The 18,117-nt window shown below is 40.5% G+C and overlaps 1 protein-coding gene across 15 annotated transcripts in view; it reads right to left on the bottom strand.

The window, feature by feature from the left end:
• TBC1D5 (TBC1 domain family member 5) overlaps window positions 1–18,117 on the bottom strand; it is a 590,389-nt gene that overhangs the window by 272,479 nt on the left and 299,793 nt on the right. For 14 of the 15 annotated variants that reach the window (XM_055570013.1, XM_055570012.1, XM_055570015.1 and 11 more), the window contains 3 exons: window positions 2,080–2,188; window positions 537–626; window positions 367–441 (listed from right to left, as the gene is read on the bottom strand). In XM_055570013.1, the coding sequence (XP_055425988.1) occupies window positions 367–441; window positions 537–626; window positions 2,080–2,188 (274 nt within the window). The remainder of the gene's footprint in view (window positions 1–366; window positions 442–536; window positions 627–2,079; window positions 2,189–18,117) is intronic. The other variant, XM_055570020.1, reaches the window with a different exon arrangement.

Here is an 18,117-nt window from a genome sequence, read left to right on the forward strand (position 1 = left end):
GGGCCCTGAGGCTGGAGGGCCTCGTCTTTTTCATCATCGTAAACCCTGTTCCAGAGTCACCGCACAGCGGTCTCCTTCCGGAGAGCTGTCCTCGCGGGTGCGGCCTTCTCACTCCTGTCTCGGTTCTCGGCTCGCTGAGCCTGAGCGCTCACAGCCCCGGGGCCTCCCCTCCCCCGCGCCATCGGCCCCCAGCTGCCAGCACACAGCAGGGAGTAACGCCCACCCGGCTTTAGGTGGACTAACACGGGGGTGAAAGAGTCATGCTACTGGTGTAGAGCAACACTGCTTCCATGGTGACTGATAATGAGACACAAGCATGCTCTGGTGGGCAAGAGCGGCTGAGGCGCGAATAAACACCAACTTTACCCCTTCGTCCTGGGAAAGGGGGTTATTGATCATCAGGTCTTGCTGGCCAACAGCCTTCCTAGGGTTTGTGATGTGCTGGAAAGAAAGAAAACACACACGCAAAGGTCAGAGGCTGCTGGCCTTCAAAGCCTAATTAAGAAAACAGTTATGTTACTTAAAGCACAACTTACTATTTCTTTAACGCTGCTATACCATGCTCTTAGTTCTTTAATTTTACTTATCCACTGACTTTTATCTTGAGGAAGAACACAAAGAAAAAGCTGTCAAAAAAAAAACAGGAAAACTTGTATAAAAATCCTAAGAAAATGTGAAACTGCGCCAAAGGGCATCACTTGAAAACTGAAGACGACGCATTCGTGGTGCTGCACACTCATCAGCCTTCCAGCTCGCACTTGTATGTGGGGTGTGTAAGACATGTATCAACCTGGACAATCACAAAAGTGCACAAAGGCCAGGGAGCAAGATCCTAAAAGATACACCACAGGATGGAATCCATCTCCTCTCCAGAGTTACAGTAAAAGTGAACAAGGAAAATTCATGAAGGTTCAAGTTCACTCTGTTCTACTTTCTTATATTTAGGGGGGTGATGGAGCGCATTAACAAGCACAAGGTCCACTTTGTAGCATCAAGGTTTCCAAGATCTGTCTTCAAACAAGCAGGTAATGGACAGAAAGGAACAATTTGAGGACAAGCCTGAGCAGTGAAGTCATTCTTTTACAGCAGAAAATGCAATTTACAACTAGCAATCAGTTAACAAAATTAACAAGCATTCTCAAAAAGACAAATTTGATTTAATTTAGTTTAATAAAACATTAAAATAAATCTGGATTTGAGTTTATTTTTAGCAAAGGAAGGAGACTCAAAAAGTTAAACAACATGGAGCCGGTGGTGGGGAGGGGGGCAAAGCCTCCTGTATAAACATCCAAGCAGCACGACCCCGCCTTCACTGCCAGCACTGCACAGAAGAAAAATGTTCTTTAATTATTAAACCTAAATTATTAAATTTCAAACTGTCTAATACATTACGTGTTCCTTAATGTCTTCACTTGCAGGCTCCGTCTGCTCAATTTATGCAGATGAACCCTAAACAACTTTCAAGATAAGTCGTTTAAAAAGTGAGTCTCAATCTAAACTGATTCATTCTGAAAGAACAAAAGGGGACAGATTTCTAAGCCCTGAGAGACACTGCAGGTCATCATTACCCAGGGGGTCACCAATGGCCTTCCCTTGAAGGAAACTGACCTAATTCCTCTCCACTTCTCGCTGCCCTTCACTGTGTCTCCAGTACAGAAAGTATGAAAGTACCTTTCCTGTCTGCTATTCGTGAAGAAACAAAGGTGGCTGACTGCATGACAGCACCCGATATAACAGGAACCTGAGAACAGTCGCCCACCACCCCCTGCCCAGCGCCAAGGATTTCTACAAATGCCTCAGGGGACCCAGAAGGCTTTGCTTGAGTTCCGCACCATCAAATGGGATGAAAAGACCGGTATTTCAAATGACTCCTTCACCATCGCCAGCTATCCAGGACTAAGGCGCTTGCTTCAACCTTATAAGCAAATGTCCTATGAAAAATAAACCGAGATGCCAAAGCCTCGCGAGTGAAGCCTCTTGGAAAATTCAGTGATCCCCCGCACGGGTGATCTTCCAGGGCATCAGGTAATGTGTTGATAGACTGCAGCCACAAACTGTAAATAAATATTTTCTTCTTACCTTCCAGCAAATGCTGCGGAACCTGCTGCTTCTCAGCTGCCCATTAATCCCCTTCTGCCTTATTGTTGCCAAGTAATTGTTGTTTACAAATAGTTCTTCCCATTCTTTCCTAGATGCAAGAAACCAAAGCGTGGGGATCCTTTTGTTAAAATCCTTCTGCTTGGAGAGGAGTGCTACAGGAATTTAATTTTAAATAAGTCTCAGAGATGCAACTTTTAAAATATATATATTTAGTTGTCTGTTTCTGAATGCATGGTTGTCTTTTTGGACAGAGTTCTCCTGTAGATTTAATGAATATGTAGATCGCTATAATTATGCCAGCTACTGAAATTCATAATGTCTATGGAGGCTATTCCACTGCCTTTTAAATGTTGGTAGTGCAGTTCAGTGAATCAACAAGAAAAAAATGAATATTAATACAAATATATGACTGCTTTAGACACTAACAAAGATATACCTGCTTCAAAAATACACAACCAAAATTTGGGTCATTGATTGATCATATTGGCTTCTCACCTGAAAGATCTCGTGAAATCAACTCACTTCTCTTTCACGTAAGGCTGGGCAGTTAAACAGAATAGAAGAATATTTCCTTTAATTTTTAGTACTATTTACTATTGAAATCTTTGCAACTTCTTTCTACACGAACAGTTTTAAAATTTTAACAGGTGCAGGCAAATGTGAAAAAAAAAATCAAAAAAACTGAAAAGCCTCACAGTGAAAACTCTGAAAGGCAAGCTTGAGTACCTTGCCGTACCTATGGCTGAGGAGATAAACAACCGAAGTACGCCTCCCAGGCACGCAGACACCAGGGGCCCAACACCTGTGCCTCATTAATATACAAGCAAATCTGCTCTACTGGGAAACAATTGGAAATTAATTGTCCCAAACCAGTTACTGAGTTTGAATAAAGGAAGCAGACCTACATTCTCTGCATCTTGTACCAAACTAAACATCAAGAATCATTTGTCAACAGTTGAGGCTACTTAGTGGAGCTTTATGAAATTTCCCTCAGATTCCATAGTGCCACAATAAACTGATAATGTAAAATTTATTATCAAAGCTGCAAGCCTGGCACTCTTCAGAAAGACGAACTCAAAAGGAAGCCGCAAAACCTCTCGATCGTCCTCTGTGTCATGCGCGTGGTTGTCTCTGGCCAGGCCCGATCCGTGTTCGGAAAGAAAAGCCGTACACGAGGAGACCTCAGATTCCGCATCCCAACCAGCAGCACGCCTAGTGCGCTGACCCCTGACTGCGGAGCAAGCTGCGTCTTCCATACCCAGCCTTCCAGGAGAGTGGCCGAGGCAATGGCAGTCCCTCATGCCCTGAGCAGAGAACCTCAGCCCTTCCCCACAGCCCTGCACTGGGAGAAATAAATTCCTACCACCATTTCATGGAAATGTCTTATTTCCATCATCCTAGTCAAAGAAGAAAATAAATTTCATTTAAAGTTTTACTTCCTTCTGTATCATTAGCGAAACAGAAAATTTTTCATGATTTGGGGCCATTTTATTTATTCTTGTTAAAATGTCCTTTCTTGCCCTTTGCCCATTTTAAGCAGTATAGGCTACTGGCCAAGAGGACAGGCATCAGAGCCACGCTTCTGCAAGAGAAAGAAAGTCACCCCTTCAGAAACCACATAACTGACTAGGTGTGCAAGCACGCTGAGATTCACTTAGCCTGTGCCTCTGCTGCCTCATCTATAAAACGGAGTAATAACAACAGCAGCCACCTCAAATAATTACTATGAGAATTAAAATACATGAAAAATCCTTAAAAGGGCACTCAGCATATCATAACATTTAAAAATCTAATATTGTTGTTAATAATAACACTGCTTTTACTTGGACTTATTGATCCAAGAGAGAAGTTTTCATACATTAAAGACAGTGCTGTCTGCATGTATGTGTATTTTTAATGTAATTATTTTGATTTTCACACCACTGAAACTTTTCATATATAATTTAAACCTAACATTTATTTCCTCTTGATTCTCTTTACATTGTTTTCATGCTTCAGTTCAGTTCAGTTCAGTCACTCAGTCATGTCCGACTCTGCGACCCCATGAATTGCAGCATGCCAGGCTTCTCTGTCCATCACCAACTCCCGGAGTTTAGCCAAACCCATGTCCATCAAGTTGGTGATGCCATCCAGTCATCTCATCCTCTGTCATCCCCTTCTCCTCCTGCCCCCAGTCCCTCCCAGCATCAGAGTCTTTTCCAATGAGTCAACTCTTTGCATGAGGTGGCCAAAGTTAATTCTTAGCCACTTCAAGTTCATGGAAATCAATTCTTGGGGTTTTTTGAAAATTACTTTAGTTCATTTGTATTACCTATGATATTTTAAATATACTCTCCATTTCCCATTAGTTTCACATATATCACCCACATCTCATTGTTCAAATTTTGCTTTTAGTTTTAGTCAAAAATGAGAAAAAAAATGAACAAAGAACAATACAGGCGTACATCTCAGAAAATGTGCTTCTGTTTAAATAGCTTGTAGTCTATGAAGAGAAAACACAGATTTCAAATGGAATAATTTGTCTGAGACCACGCAGCTCCGAGGCCTGACAGCAACAGCGCTTTTCAGATCAGAGAGGGGACCCGTGCGGCAGTGGCTCCCCCGACTTTCCACAGCAGCCCCTACGCGCAGGCACCAGTGCACCGTGAAAGCAGACACCGCTGGCTACACCCACTGCCGCCTCGTCAGGTTCGGCAGCCTTTTAAGGGCAAGCTACACAGCACTTATGTAATGAAGGATAATTATTTGTTAGCTCAAATAAGACCCTGTGCCTTGATTACAGTGTTGGTAAAGAAAAAAGGAGACTGAGGCATGTGAAATGGAAACATTCTCTCTGAAATTCACAATTATTTAAATTTATTCAGAGGTACTTATAGTTCTAATTAAGACACAAATCTCAAACTGATGGAGAGCTCTGACAATAGAGGCACATAAAGACCACAAAATAATCTATTAATTGTCTTTCTCTTCTCTGGGACGGTGTTTCGTTAATAAACTGTGACACACAGTAAACAAAACAAACGTATTCAGTGCCTACTGTGTACTTAGTACTTAGAGGTATTTTTTTTAAAAGCATTCCGTTAAGGGAGCAAACGGATGTGAAAACCCATTATCATGTGATTACGGGAAAGCACTCTGGCAGTTCAGAGGAGGGAGAAATAATTTTATATCGAAAAAACTCAGTGTAAAACACGGTAAGTAGTATCCCCACAGGCACTGAAATGCCACCCAAAAACTGAGCTGCCAGAGGTTGAATAGTGTATAGAGGACAAAATGTGGGAAAGCTGAGCCCGTTGACGGGAGCTGGACCAAAAGAAAAGTTCTTTCCAATCACAAATACAAATGGTGGCCAACAATCCTGAACCTGGGAAAAGAATATTAAGTACTGAGGAGTTGGCGGTGGAATGTTTCCATTTAATTAACAAGAGTAAAGAAGAGATAGTTGTTAACTTTGTCTTATATAAACGTGTACAGTCTGTTGTAGCAAAAATCAAGCAATGATGCTCTCAAAATGCAAAAAAAAAAAAAAAAATCCATTCATGTTATGATATGTTATATTTTGGGTAAATCACTTTTAACCTTTCCAACGATCCTCCTGAGTATTTTTAACCCCTCTTTATGAATGACAAAACTGAGTCTCAGAAAAAGTAAATTGTCATGAGAGAGAAAGTGTGAGAATACAGGACAGACCTTCCTGAATGATGGGGCTGACAACAGCAAGGGAAGCATGGCTCTCCACACATCAAAAGACAAAAAAGGCCCCTGAGAGGGCAGAACAGGAATGTGTCTTGTATTTCCTTCCTTACAGTTTTAGGTCTTGAACATGAGGTCCAAAAGTATAGAGATATGTTTTTACGAGTTGGACTGAGAAGGTAAGTCAACAGATGCTGAGTGGTTAAGAACACAGGGGACGTTCAGTTGCCTATTGCCTCAAATGGAACAGATTATAGAGACCAGGCCCTTGAAACCTCGCATAAACATCCCCTGGCGCCACCTGGCGGCCTTGCCTCTGCAGTGCAGGCACCGGGTCCCTGAAAACACGTTCAGTGGCTCACTCTCCAGTCTTGTCCAGCACCACAGTTTGAAAGCATCAATTCTCCAGTGCTCAGCCTTCCTTATGGTCCAGCTCTCACATCCATATGTGACTACTAGAGAAACCGCAGCTTTGACTAACGGACCTGTGTCAGCAAAGTAACGTCTCTGCTTTTTAATATGCTGTCTAGGTTTGTCATAGCTTTCCTTCGAAGGAGCAAGCGTCTTTTAATTTCATTGCTGCAGTCAACGTCTGCAGTGATTTTGGAGCCCAAGAAAATAAAATCTCATATACTTCCCAGGATATGCACATAAACTGAGTATGAAACTGGTTAGCACCTTCTACATTTAACTGTTTAAATATTTTTGTAACCTGAAGCTTGCATAAATGACATGACAATTCTGAAATGAAAAAATTTCTGAATTGCTTTCCCAAATGAGGATACACAGAAAAAACACTCTATTGTATGCTTTACATAATGGTTTTACCCCATTTTTTTGGCCTTCATTAGACAAGGAACAATGTCTCTATGGAGCTAACACAAGAAACCCCGGCACCTACAGTAACTGAGGAGAGGTCACAGGCTGCCCACAGCCTAGTACTGAGGGCCTCCAGTCACTTGGTTAAGAGGCACAACTTGGGCTCTTGCAGATAATGAAGCTGCTGAGTGGAACCGAGAAGGGCTGCCACCACAGGAAAGGCTGAGACGTCACTGCAGAGAAGGGGCAGTTGGGATTAGGGGAGGGTGGCACAGGAGCTCTCAGCGGTGGGCAGTCAGCCAAGGCCGTCTCGTCTCTGAGGTCTGACCAGACTAAGAGCAGGACTAAAGGCCAGGCCAAGGAAAGGTGATCTTTAAACTGGACAAGATCAGAATTAGATGGGAAGAATATCTAAAGGTGTGGAACCACAGGAAGAAAACTGCACCTGATGTAAAATGGTTTAAATAACTCAGATATGCAGGTGACACCACCCTTATGGCAGAAAGTGAAGAGGAACTAAAAAGCCTCTTGATGAAAGTGAAAGTGGAGAGTGAAAAAGTTGGCTTAAAGCTCAACATTCAGAAAATGAAGATCATGGCATCCAGTCCCATCACTTCATGGGAAATAGATGGGGAAACAGTGTCAGACTTTATTTTTTTGGGCTCCAAAATCACTGCAAATGGTGACTGCAGCCATGAAATTAAAAGACGCTTACTCCTTGGAAGGAAAGTTATGACCAACCTAGATAGCATATTCAAAAGCAGAGACATTACTTTGCCAACAAAGGTCCGTCTAGTCAAGGCTATGGTTTTTCCTGTGGTCATGTATGGATGTGAGAGTTGGATGTGAAGACGGCTGAGCACCGAAGAATTGATGCTTTTGAAGTGTGGTGTTGGAGAAGACTCTTGAGAGTCCCTTGGACTGCAAGGAGATCCAACCAGTCCATTCTGAAGGAGATCAGCCCTGGGATGTCTTTGGAAGGAATGATGCTAAAGCTGAAACTCCAGTACTTTGGCCACCTCATGCGGAGAGTTGACTCATTGGAAAAGGCTCTGATGCTGGGAGGGACTGGGGGCAGAAGGAGAAGGGGACGACAGAGGATGAGATGGCTGGATGGCATCACTGACTCGATGGATGTGAGTCTGAGTGAACTCCGGGAGTTGGTGATGGACAGGGGGGCCTGGCGTGCTGCGATTCATGGGGTCACAAAGAGTCAGACACGACTGAGCGACTGAACTGAACTGAACTGAAAATGCATGCCAAAATGTGGAAAGACTGCCGTATTAATTATGACCATATTTGCTTTATCAAATGCAAAGGGAAAAAGGACACAAATTTTTAATCTGCATAGAAGTATGTTAGGGAAAGATTTCTATTAAAGGACTGTACCATGATTCCAATATCCACATTAAAAGTATGTCTTTATAACATTTTAAAGGTATAGTTTTTAAAATACTATTGAAATAGAACAAGGAACATGTAACTTAAAAATCAAAGGAAATGGGAGAAGCATAAATTAGGAATGGCAGCATCAGACTCTAAGTGTGGCCTCAGATCTGGGTAAGCTACTGAGGACTGCAGGTGTCGGGATCAACCAGATAAACACTGATGTGATCTGTAATTACCTCATTTTTAGCTTAAATCACAGGTAATGAGGGAACTCGGAGACTCTAAAAGGCAATTAGAAATTGTACTGGCTTTTTTGCTTTCTGTATCAGGAATTTTTAAAAACTTACTTTTATTTAAAGCTTTTTTTCCCCTTCATAATGAAACATCAGGGCATATTACTTATACATATAGAAATACACATAAAAACAACTCACAATTACTCACAAGCCTAAAATGGATTTCTTTATATTTCTAGGTGGAAAATGTTCTCATGCGATGCGACTCCATTGAAACAAAGGCAGCAGGCAGTTTGGGGTGAGGCAGTTCGTTAAAATAAACTTACGATCAAGCTTTGATGCGGTTTTGGATTTAACTGTGACTCAAGAAAGTTTGAGCCTCCAACTCAATACCCACATGGTAGATAATGAAGAACTGAGTTAGTGACAGTTTTGGACTGTCAGATATAATACTCTACTAAGCAGGTGAAATACAGCTAGTGCAACTGAACAGTGATATACCTTATTTTAGTTAATTTAAACCTAAATTCAAGCAGCCCCACGCAACTAGTGGTTCCTGTATCGGACAGTGAAACACGAGGTCCTTCAGGACGATAACCACACACACGTTTCGTTTTGTAAAGTAACAACTACAAAGGCTCAAGGGATGTAAAGATAAATACACACGTGACGCACACTCAGACAGTGCTGCTGGGGAGAGAAGAGAGAAGTGCCCGAACAGTCAGACAAGACAAACGGTTTCAAAAACCAAGATGATTCTGTAAGAGGTAACACAGAGGAGAAGGCACTCCAAGTAAAACCAGTTACACGTGTAAGTCTGCTCCGCTCCCTTGCGTCTCTCAGCCCGCTGCCCCTCGCTGCCTGCGCTTCCGCTCTGCCCCACCCTCCGCTCCTGCGTCCTCCCCCTCCCCTCACACAGACGCCTGCTGTGCCCCGACCACGGAAGCTAGAAAGACGGTCAAGTGTATGCTGACATCTACAGTCCATCTACAAGTTACGAACAACAAGTGATCCTGGAAAGAATTAGACCCAAGATTCGAACTATGAGCATAACCTAACCATACTCAGCAAGAGACTGGCTCCAACATCCAGGAAATGACCATTTAAAATCAAAATCAGCGGGCCATGTGATCAAATAGACTTTAGTTTAAGGTCACTGTGTGCTTTCTAATTTGTTAGACTAACATAACTAGGAAAACAATTTTACATGGACCCCCGGAAAAGGAAATAACCCTACTCAAGGGTGAAAAAAACTAGAAAACATCACTTACTTATAGATTAAAAAAAAAAGAAAAACTCATGATTGCATACCTAATTTACCCAGCATGATGAAAGGCCAAGATATGCCATATAAGTGATTTTTTTCTCAACTCAAAAATGTTGAAAGTATCAAAACATTTCAAAACTTATAGAAATTTTTGTCCAGATGTTATATACATTTGGATAATGGATGGCCATTTGCTTCTACATTAACTAACTCAACACTTCTTGGCTTTTGGAGTTTCCCATTCCATTTTTAGTGGCATTTCTCTCATAGCCATGATTGTCAGGGGATCAGCTACTGATTTGTAAAATGATATGTTAGCTTTTAGAAATCCTAAATTTGCACCCCTCTGTCACTTGCTCGGTTTGTCTTTTTTATGTTTTTTCTTTAAATTTTATTTTTAAACTTTACAAAATTGTATTAGTTTTGCCAAATGTCAAAATGAATCAGCCACAGGTATACATTTTGTCTTTTTTAAAACAAAGACAACAAACTAGACTTTGAACTGTCATACACTCTAGCCTATTTCAACAACATAAACTGTACTAGCCTTTTTTTATTAAAAAAAATGAGAAATTAGGTAAATGGAAGCATATTAAGGAAGGACTTCCCTGTGACTAACTCTGTCTAAATGAACAAACTCATTTCTATTTCATCATTTTCTCCCCGTTCCTAAGTTTCTGATTACATCCTCCTTGGGTGAAGCTACTAGAAATCTGATATCTAAATAAATGACACGTTGCTGCACTTCCAAAGAAGAGGGATGATCGCTGTTTTTAACACTGGACATTGGGAAGACACTGAAGTGAAGGAATCAGGCTGTGGAGACACGGTTCCAGTCTGCACGCTGCTTCCCATGCAACACCAGTGGGAGCAGTACTTCTATCACCGATTTTTGAAAACAGCTGCTCCCCATCAGTGGAAGATGAGTAGTTTTCTCATGACCTTCTTGCTCAAATTAGATTATGCTTCAGAAAAAGTCCTAATGTGTTTGTCTTGTCTGACTGTTCGGGCACTTCTGTCTTCTCTCCCCAGCAGCACTGTCTGAGTGTGCGTCACGTGCGTATTTATCTTTACATCCCTTGAGCCTTTGTAGTTGTTACTTTACAAAACGAAACGTGTGTGTGGTTATCGTCCTGAAGGACTTCGTGTTTCACTGTCCGATACAGGAACCACTAGTTGCGTGGGGCTGCTTGATGTGCAGATGTATTCGCCACTGCTGAAATTTTATGTTATTTGAAAGTTCATATACTTCAAAAGAACCCAAATTTAGTCTTGACTTTACAAAAGACCTTTTGTTACTTTGCTAGTTGCTATTATGTTAATCTGTACGCTCACTAACTCAGGCATTTCCAAATGAATGCCACAAAAAGTGGCGGATTCGTTTTGATATTTGGTAAAACTAATACAGTGTTTGAGGTTTAAAAATAAAATAAAATTAAAAAAAATTAATTATATGACCACATAATGAACAAATGGAATATTTTCATAAAGTTGTTGTGAAATGCTACTTTAAGACTGAAACTCAGCACCAGAAGAAAATTTTCATTTGTTTTCTACAGAACTTTTAAAAATATTACAATTAAGAATGGTACTTAGCGATACAGGCGGAGAAGGCGATGGCACCCCACTCCAGTACTCTTGCCTGGAAAATCGCATGGACAGAGGATCCTGGTGGGCTGCAGTCCATGGAGTCACGAAGAGTTGGACATGACTGAAGCGACTTAGCAGCAGCAGCAGCAATACAGAGGCAGGTAAATGGGCTGCTTCCCTAGGGAGAAGGCTCCACCAGCAGCTCAGGGTGAAACATGGATTGGGACCAGAGCTCAAAATGCCACACAGACCCCTCTGGCTTTACTTACCCTGCTCCATCCACCCTCTCCCAAATCTCTCAGTAAAAAGAAAACTGGCCCCTGCTCAACTTACAAACAGAATACAAAGGAGAGATGCAGGCTCTGGGGGTGGCCCTGAGGTGAGGTGAGGGCGGGAGAGCATGAAAAGTGAAGGAGTTACTTTGGAGACTATAAACTGATTCCTATAGCAGAACAAAATCCAAACTGCCGGAGCGCTGGGTCTGGCTCCGTGACAGTGGGCCTCTGCCACCCAAGGGAGCCTCAGACCTGGAAGCAGGTTGGGAGCTGGAGCGAGAGCTAACTACCCTGTCGCGTTTCTACGGGTTCAGAGACTTGGGCACGTCACCCGAATTACTTTTCTAACATTAAACAAGGAAGTGGAAACATAGTCTTTGAAACCCCTTGAGAATATGTCAAGCAGACTAAACTACTTCTACATCTATCTCAGAACAGGGCCTCTACGACCCCGGAATGAGAACGAGGCCTGTGTGTTGGGATGGAACTAGGACATCTTTTACATTTAAGATGGCCAGTTTCTGTTCCACAGCAGGTTTACTGACTTCTCCTTTATTTCTAGGCACATGATATTCATTCTCAATTATATCACTATCAACTGTTTCATACAACTTTGTGCAAGAGTCACATTTTCAACTCCCAGTTAAAACTTTTGATCACTGCTTTAGATAATATCAAACATCTAGGATACACTGAAATCTAAAACTTCAGTATTGTCAAAATAGCAGTTCCTGCAAAGTAAAAATGTCACTGCAATGAAACAGTTCTATGTAAATGCACACGCAGGAGACTGTCACTGACAAATATAAGGCCAATCGAATCTACCCATTCTGAGTGGCCCAAACCCCTAAGAATGCATTGCTAGAACAAAAAATAAAGACTCTTGGTTCATATTGTTCACCACATGGAAAACTCCTGTTCCTCTACTATGTCTAGCAAACACACCTTCCTCCTAAGCACCACCGAGCCTCGCTGGCAGCTAGCCACCTGGCATTCCCCGAGTTCTTGGTGAGACGCCTGCCCTTGTTACAGCAGCCTTCATCTATGCTAGCTGCGGGCAAGCCTGCCTCCCGGCCTAGGTGGTGAGTGCACCACGGCAGGCTCTGTGTCCCTCTCTGGGTCTAGCTCACTGGCTGGCCTATAATGGGTGGAGAATAATGAACTGCAGATTGACTGAAGATATTTAGCTCTCACACTGTAACAGCAAACCTTCATACACATACATACACACACACACACAAGTCAGGAAAGCACTTGTGAACACTCTGGAGTAATAATAAAAAATAGGATTATTAATCACTGCCAATTTCCCTCAAAAGGCAAGGTAATCTGATACAGAAAAGAGAGAAATGTTAAATACTAATTTTTATTGAAATATTCTATGTAAATTTCATCCTTAAATTATATCTTTGAGACTTAGACATTGTCCATCAAATCAAACATCAGAAATTAACCAGTATAATGAACGAATCATATAATGTATCAATAAGGATATAAGCAAGCTATTTGTAGAGTGTTTAAAAATATATATAACTTTTCACTTTTAAACCCTAATTCTATGCATTATTTTCTCAAGTTAAGAGTTCAATAACACAGTTCAACATTATTGATCAAATATTTAACTGAATCTCCCCGTCCCCAAAAAGCGCAGAGTGCTAATATACATTACAGATGGTGGCAGTGGGGCTGACGGGGCATTTCCACCAGGAACCCAGGAGGAAACTTAAGTGCTTCCAGGGGACAGGGCTCACAGTGAGGCTGACTCAGAGCAGCTTACTCCCATATTTCAAATGTATGCCTGTCTTTTCAAAGATAAACATTTACACAGCCTTGGATGATTGGAGCCTGCAGCTAACTTTGTAAATAAATATGAAAAAAAAAAAAATTCCCCAAAGCCTGGCTACAGACAATAAAAAGGGCTTGAAGGGGCTTCTGAAGGTGAGGAACTCAAACTGTTAACATGTATGATCAAGTCAGTTTGGGTTATGTTAATCTGAGGCTATAAATGCAAATAAACCAGTTAGTAATTTAAATGAAAGGTTACCTATTTTCAGAGCCTCACGTGATCAGTGATTAGTTCAGACAGATAATATGTGAGAGAGAAACGGCACTACTGACCAGTTCCATGGCCATAAAAAATAATAAAGCTGCTTGAAGAGGATATACTTCGTCATTAAAATGTGATTTTTTTTCTTCTTCTCTCAAATGTGGTTCTATTATGGAGATAAGAATTAAAGGTAATATTCTGATTTTGGTTTTCAAAAAATAAAATGATTAATTTTGTACTCTCTGAAATTATCATTTAACTGTGCTACTTGAGCACATATGAAAAGAAGAACTAAGAATATTTGATAATGTTAGGCTTCATAGAAGTATCGGTTTTCTAAATATTCTTCCTCTATAATCTATAGATAACTGTAGCTATCTACAGATCCGACCTTTTACAGATAACTGTAGATATTATCCTTAAATACTCATTTATTGCCACTATAGAACTATATGGGGCTTCCCTTGTGGCTCAGATGGTGAAGAATCCGCCTGCAATGCAGGAGACCTGGGTTCGATCCCTGGGTTGGGAAGATCCCCTGGAGAAGGAAAAGGCTCCCCACTCCTGTACTCTGGCCTGGAGAATTCCACGGACTGTATAGTCCATAGGGTCGGAAAGAATTGGATATGACTGAGTGACCTTCACTTTATAGAACTATATAGAATTTTAGATATATTTTATATATATATTTTTACTATATAGAACTATATAGAATTTTAAAAATACTTTTCTGAAATGAAGGCCAACTTTGTTAGGTGAAAAACTTCATTAAAACTTAAAGGAATTTTGGAAAAGAGAGACAAAAGAAAGAAACTGGCACTGTCACTCACTACATGTCAGGAGCTGGGTCCAGCCGCACAGGCTCTATGACGGAGGAGGTGCTAACACTCAGCTTCACAGATGAAGTGACCAGAAGCAGGCAGCTTGACGGCCTTGCTTAAGACCACTCAGTAGAGGTGCTGGAGCTGAGAGGCAAACTTGATAGTCTGTCTTATTTCTACCTGTGTGCTTTTTCCAACTTGTTTCCCTAAATTATGCATTTATTCTTAAGAACTTAAAGAGTCAGTGTCATATGATTACATAGATTCTCAACAAAAGACAAGGATAACATCAAAGTGAGGAAAGAAGTGTTCTAAGAATCAGGAAAGAAACCCCCAGTCCAGACCCTGTTCTCTTATCTATTTATTAATCTACGTCCTGGAAAAATGGATAAAACGGCAAGGCCTTAGGACCTTAAGATGAGTGAGTGAAGGGGGCCGGGAGTTCCGTTCCGTCTCCTTAGTGTACTGTTACGGAGGGCAAGCAGCCCCGCAAGTCCACACTTTGAATTCTGACGCCAATCTGATGGTGTTTGGGGGTGGGGTCTTTGGGAAGCCACTGTCCTCAGGGCTGAGTGATGGGATTAGTGCCCTTCACAAAAGAGGCTCTCAGAGAACTTTCTTGCCCCTACAGCCATGAGAGAACACAGTGAAAAGATTTCATCTATGAACCTGAAGTGGGCTCCATCAAACACCACACCTACCAGCATCTTAATCTTGAACTTTCCAGCCTCTAAACTGTGAGAAATAAATTTCTATTGTTTATAAGCTACCCAGTCTCTGGTATCTTGTCGTAACAGCCCAAACTAATACAGTATGACTTTCACAATTATGTTTCTGTAAAAACATATTACAATATGTTTCTGTAATTCCATATTCCTAAAAATAATGGATTAACAAATTTATATCATTCCAAGAGTATAAGCATAACCCAGACTTCTAATTTTAAATTCAAAGTATGCTTTTGTTCTATTAGTTCTAACGTTTTCAGTCACTGCTTCACTTCCATTTCAACAGACATATGACCCTCTTACATACAAATGGGGGAGAGGTACTATATCAAAAATAAATGTAAATGACGTAAGGATACCTCCCACATCCTTTCAAATTATTAATCACATGTAAATAGGACACATAAATGTCTTTGCAATAAAACCTGAAGTCTAATTTTTACAATTTCCTCAATGACTGAAGAAAGTTCAAACTAATGTTTTCTTTACTTATTCAGAAAAAGACAACTTTTAAATTCAAAACGTTGAATCAACTATATTTAAAAAAAAAAAACAACTTTTAACCAACTTAAACCAATTAAAAAAAAAAAACTATTAACCCACTTAAACTTTTAACTTTGGACTCTAGGAGCTATAGACAATACCATATTGAGAAAGGGAGGCAACCTTGGAAGCTCTGGTCAATATCAAGAAATAATACGCCAGTACTTCAGCACCAAGTGGCTTTTCATTTTCCTTCCTTAAAAAGAAAATAAAATATATAAAGAGGAAACTTTTCCCTTATTTAACAAAAGTCCTTTTGAAATATGAAACTTAATCTTTCGTTAGAGGAAAAAAACTACAGAAGCCAAAAAGTCTGAATATTTCTTAATTAAAAAAACAAATAATGTGTAGTTTGTAAAGTATTCAAAGACTATAAATTTTTCAAGGCTCAAGTCACTACATCATGCCAGCCGTAGGATCTGTTAATTCAAATGACATATGTAAGTATTTTGCAGCCCCCTTTTGCATCCAACTACCTGCTTTTTAATTAAACATCAGAGCTTCTGACTAAATTATTATAATTTTTATTGATTGCCTATAACTGAACAATCGCTGGTGGTTATTATTTTGAACTGTGTCTCTTGGAGTCAACATTCTATTTAAGTATTATTTGAAAAGTATCCAATTGCCAAAATCCAGAAGATAATACATTTTTTCTAATGCTGCAGCTTGGGAAAATACACTCAGAAATAATACCATGTGAGATTAAATTGTAAAAATAATTAGGGTCAGCTAGATGATCTACCACTGAATACAAAGAATTAAAAAAAATCAGAGTTAAATAGACAAATTTATTTTAAAATAATCTACAATAATTTATATTTCATCTTATGCCATTTATACAATGTCAAGATGTTGTCTGAAATCTAAGCAATATTTTGAGTTTCCCAGAGAATGCCAATAACTGGTCTGAGTTTTCTCTAAACTGACTCTTAAAGCAACAAATTTTCATGTGAATTTGTGGCCACATAAACACAACCTAAATCTTATAAAAAATGAGGCAAAAGTGATGTTACTTTTATACTGGTAATTATAATACTATACTTTAAATAGCATTACATTGACTCAAAAACCATATACACTTTTAATGAGCTTTTACAGAATATCATAATTTGATCAATAAAGATATTTAGAAACATAGGGTAAAAAAGGGAAAACTTAAAAATGTTCACCTTCAATTTATTTCATAGGTCACTGTTATACCATCTAATAAGATAATTAAAAACATGCAAGCAGCTGGTACTACAGCTAAACAGATTAATGTAATAGTCTGTAGTCATATGCGCTGGCAAGGGGCTCGCCTCTTTGGAGAGGAGAAGGTCAGCTGCCCTTGGGAAGAGGAAGGGGTGCGGGAGAGGGCCCCCGCCACGTGGCTCCACGCTGCAGCCACTAAGGTGAACACAAACCACTTCTATGCTTTCACACCGAGCAAGGGTCTCTCAGTTTTAATGGTGAAATAAGAAACAGAGAAAGATTATTTAATGACAGAAGACGTTAACGCTGGTCTTTAAAAAGCACAGGATACACTGCATAAACCAGTAATATCCTCTCAATTCTTCTAATCTTTCCATTTTATCACATCATCTACAGACTAGTTGGAATACAAGCAAATTTTAACAGAAACTTCCAAAACAAAGACTTAGTCTATTACCCAGGCATCATAAAATCACCCTACTGGTGCCTTAGGAGTTAAATGCAGCCGTATGCTATCTGAATCAATGAGGCAAAACCACTAGAGACACAAATCCAAAGTGAAACCTCAGAGCCTCTGAAAACAAACCTATGAGCATTAGGCGCATGGGGCTGTTGTCAGGGCCCACTGACTGCAAATTTCACATTTGTCAAAATTCCAAAAACCTACCCCTGAACTTCAATATCCGTAATAAAACATCTTCCTTTTATCTCCACTATGTGTACAAGCTTATTACACAAAGCCAACCTGGACTATGCATCTGAGACAGACTATTGAGCCTTGGGTTTAGCTTGCTCTCAGTCTCTTTCTGGGCTTCCCAGGTGGCACTAGAGGTAAAGAGCCCACGTCCCAACACCGAGCAGGAAAGAGGCACGGTTTGATCCCTGGGTTGTGAAGGTTCCCTGTAGGAGAGCGTGGCAACCCACTCCAATACTCTTGGCCTGGGAAATCCCATGGACAGTGGGCTGGCAGGCTGCAGTCCGTGGGGCTGCAGAGTCCGACAGGACTAAAGCGACTTGGCACACAGCACACAGTAGCCTCTTTTCTGCTGAAAACTTCAGTTATTTTCCTGTAGGACATACTGCTTTTAAATCTTCCTTTTGGTGTCTCTATATTAGCACACTATAAAAATCTTCTACAATTTCAGAAGATTAACAATGAGGACAATGATGAGGATGACGCGGACTGGAAGATAAAGGCAGTCAATACTGATTCAGCGTTTGGCACATAAGAATAACCCATTAACGCCTTGTAACAAATGTGCTTTATTAATCCCACATTCAAGGAGAGGAAACTGAGACTAACACTTGTCCAGAGTTTCCATGTGGAGTCAGGGTATGAACCGACATTCTATGTTTGCGGTAATATTAACAAACAGAAAACAAAACAACCACAACAGAAAAAGAGGCTATGCCCT

Source organism: Bubalus kerabau, chromosome 2 (assembly GCF_029407905.1).
Source record: "Bubalus kerabau isolate K-KA32 ecotype Philippines breed swamp buffalo chromosome 2, PCC_UOA_SB_1v2, whole genome shotgun sequence".
Taxonomy (NCBI): domain Eukaryota; kingdom Metazoa; phylum Chordata; class Mammalia; order Artiodactyla; family Bovidae; genus Bubalus; species Bubalus kerabau.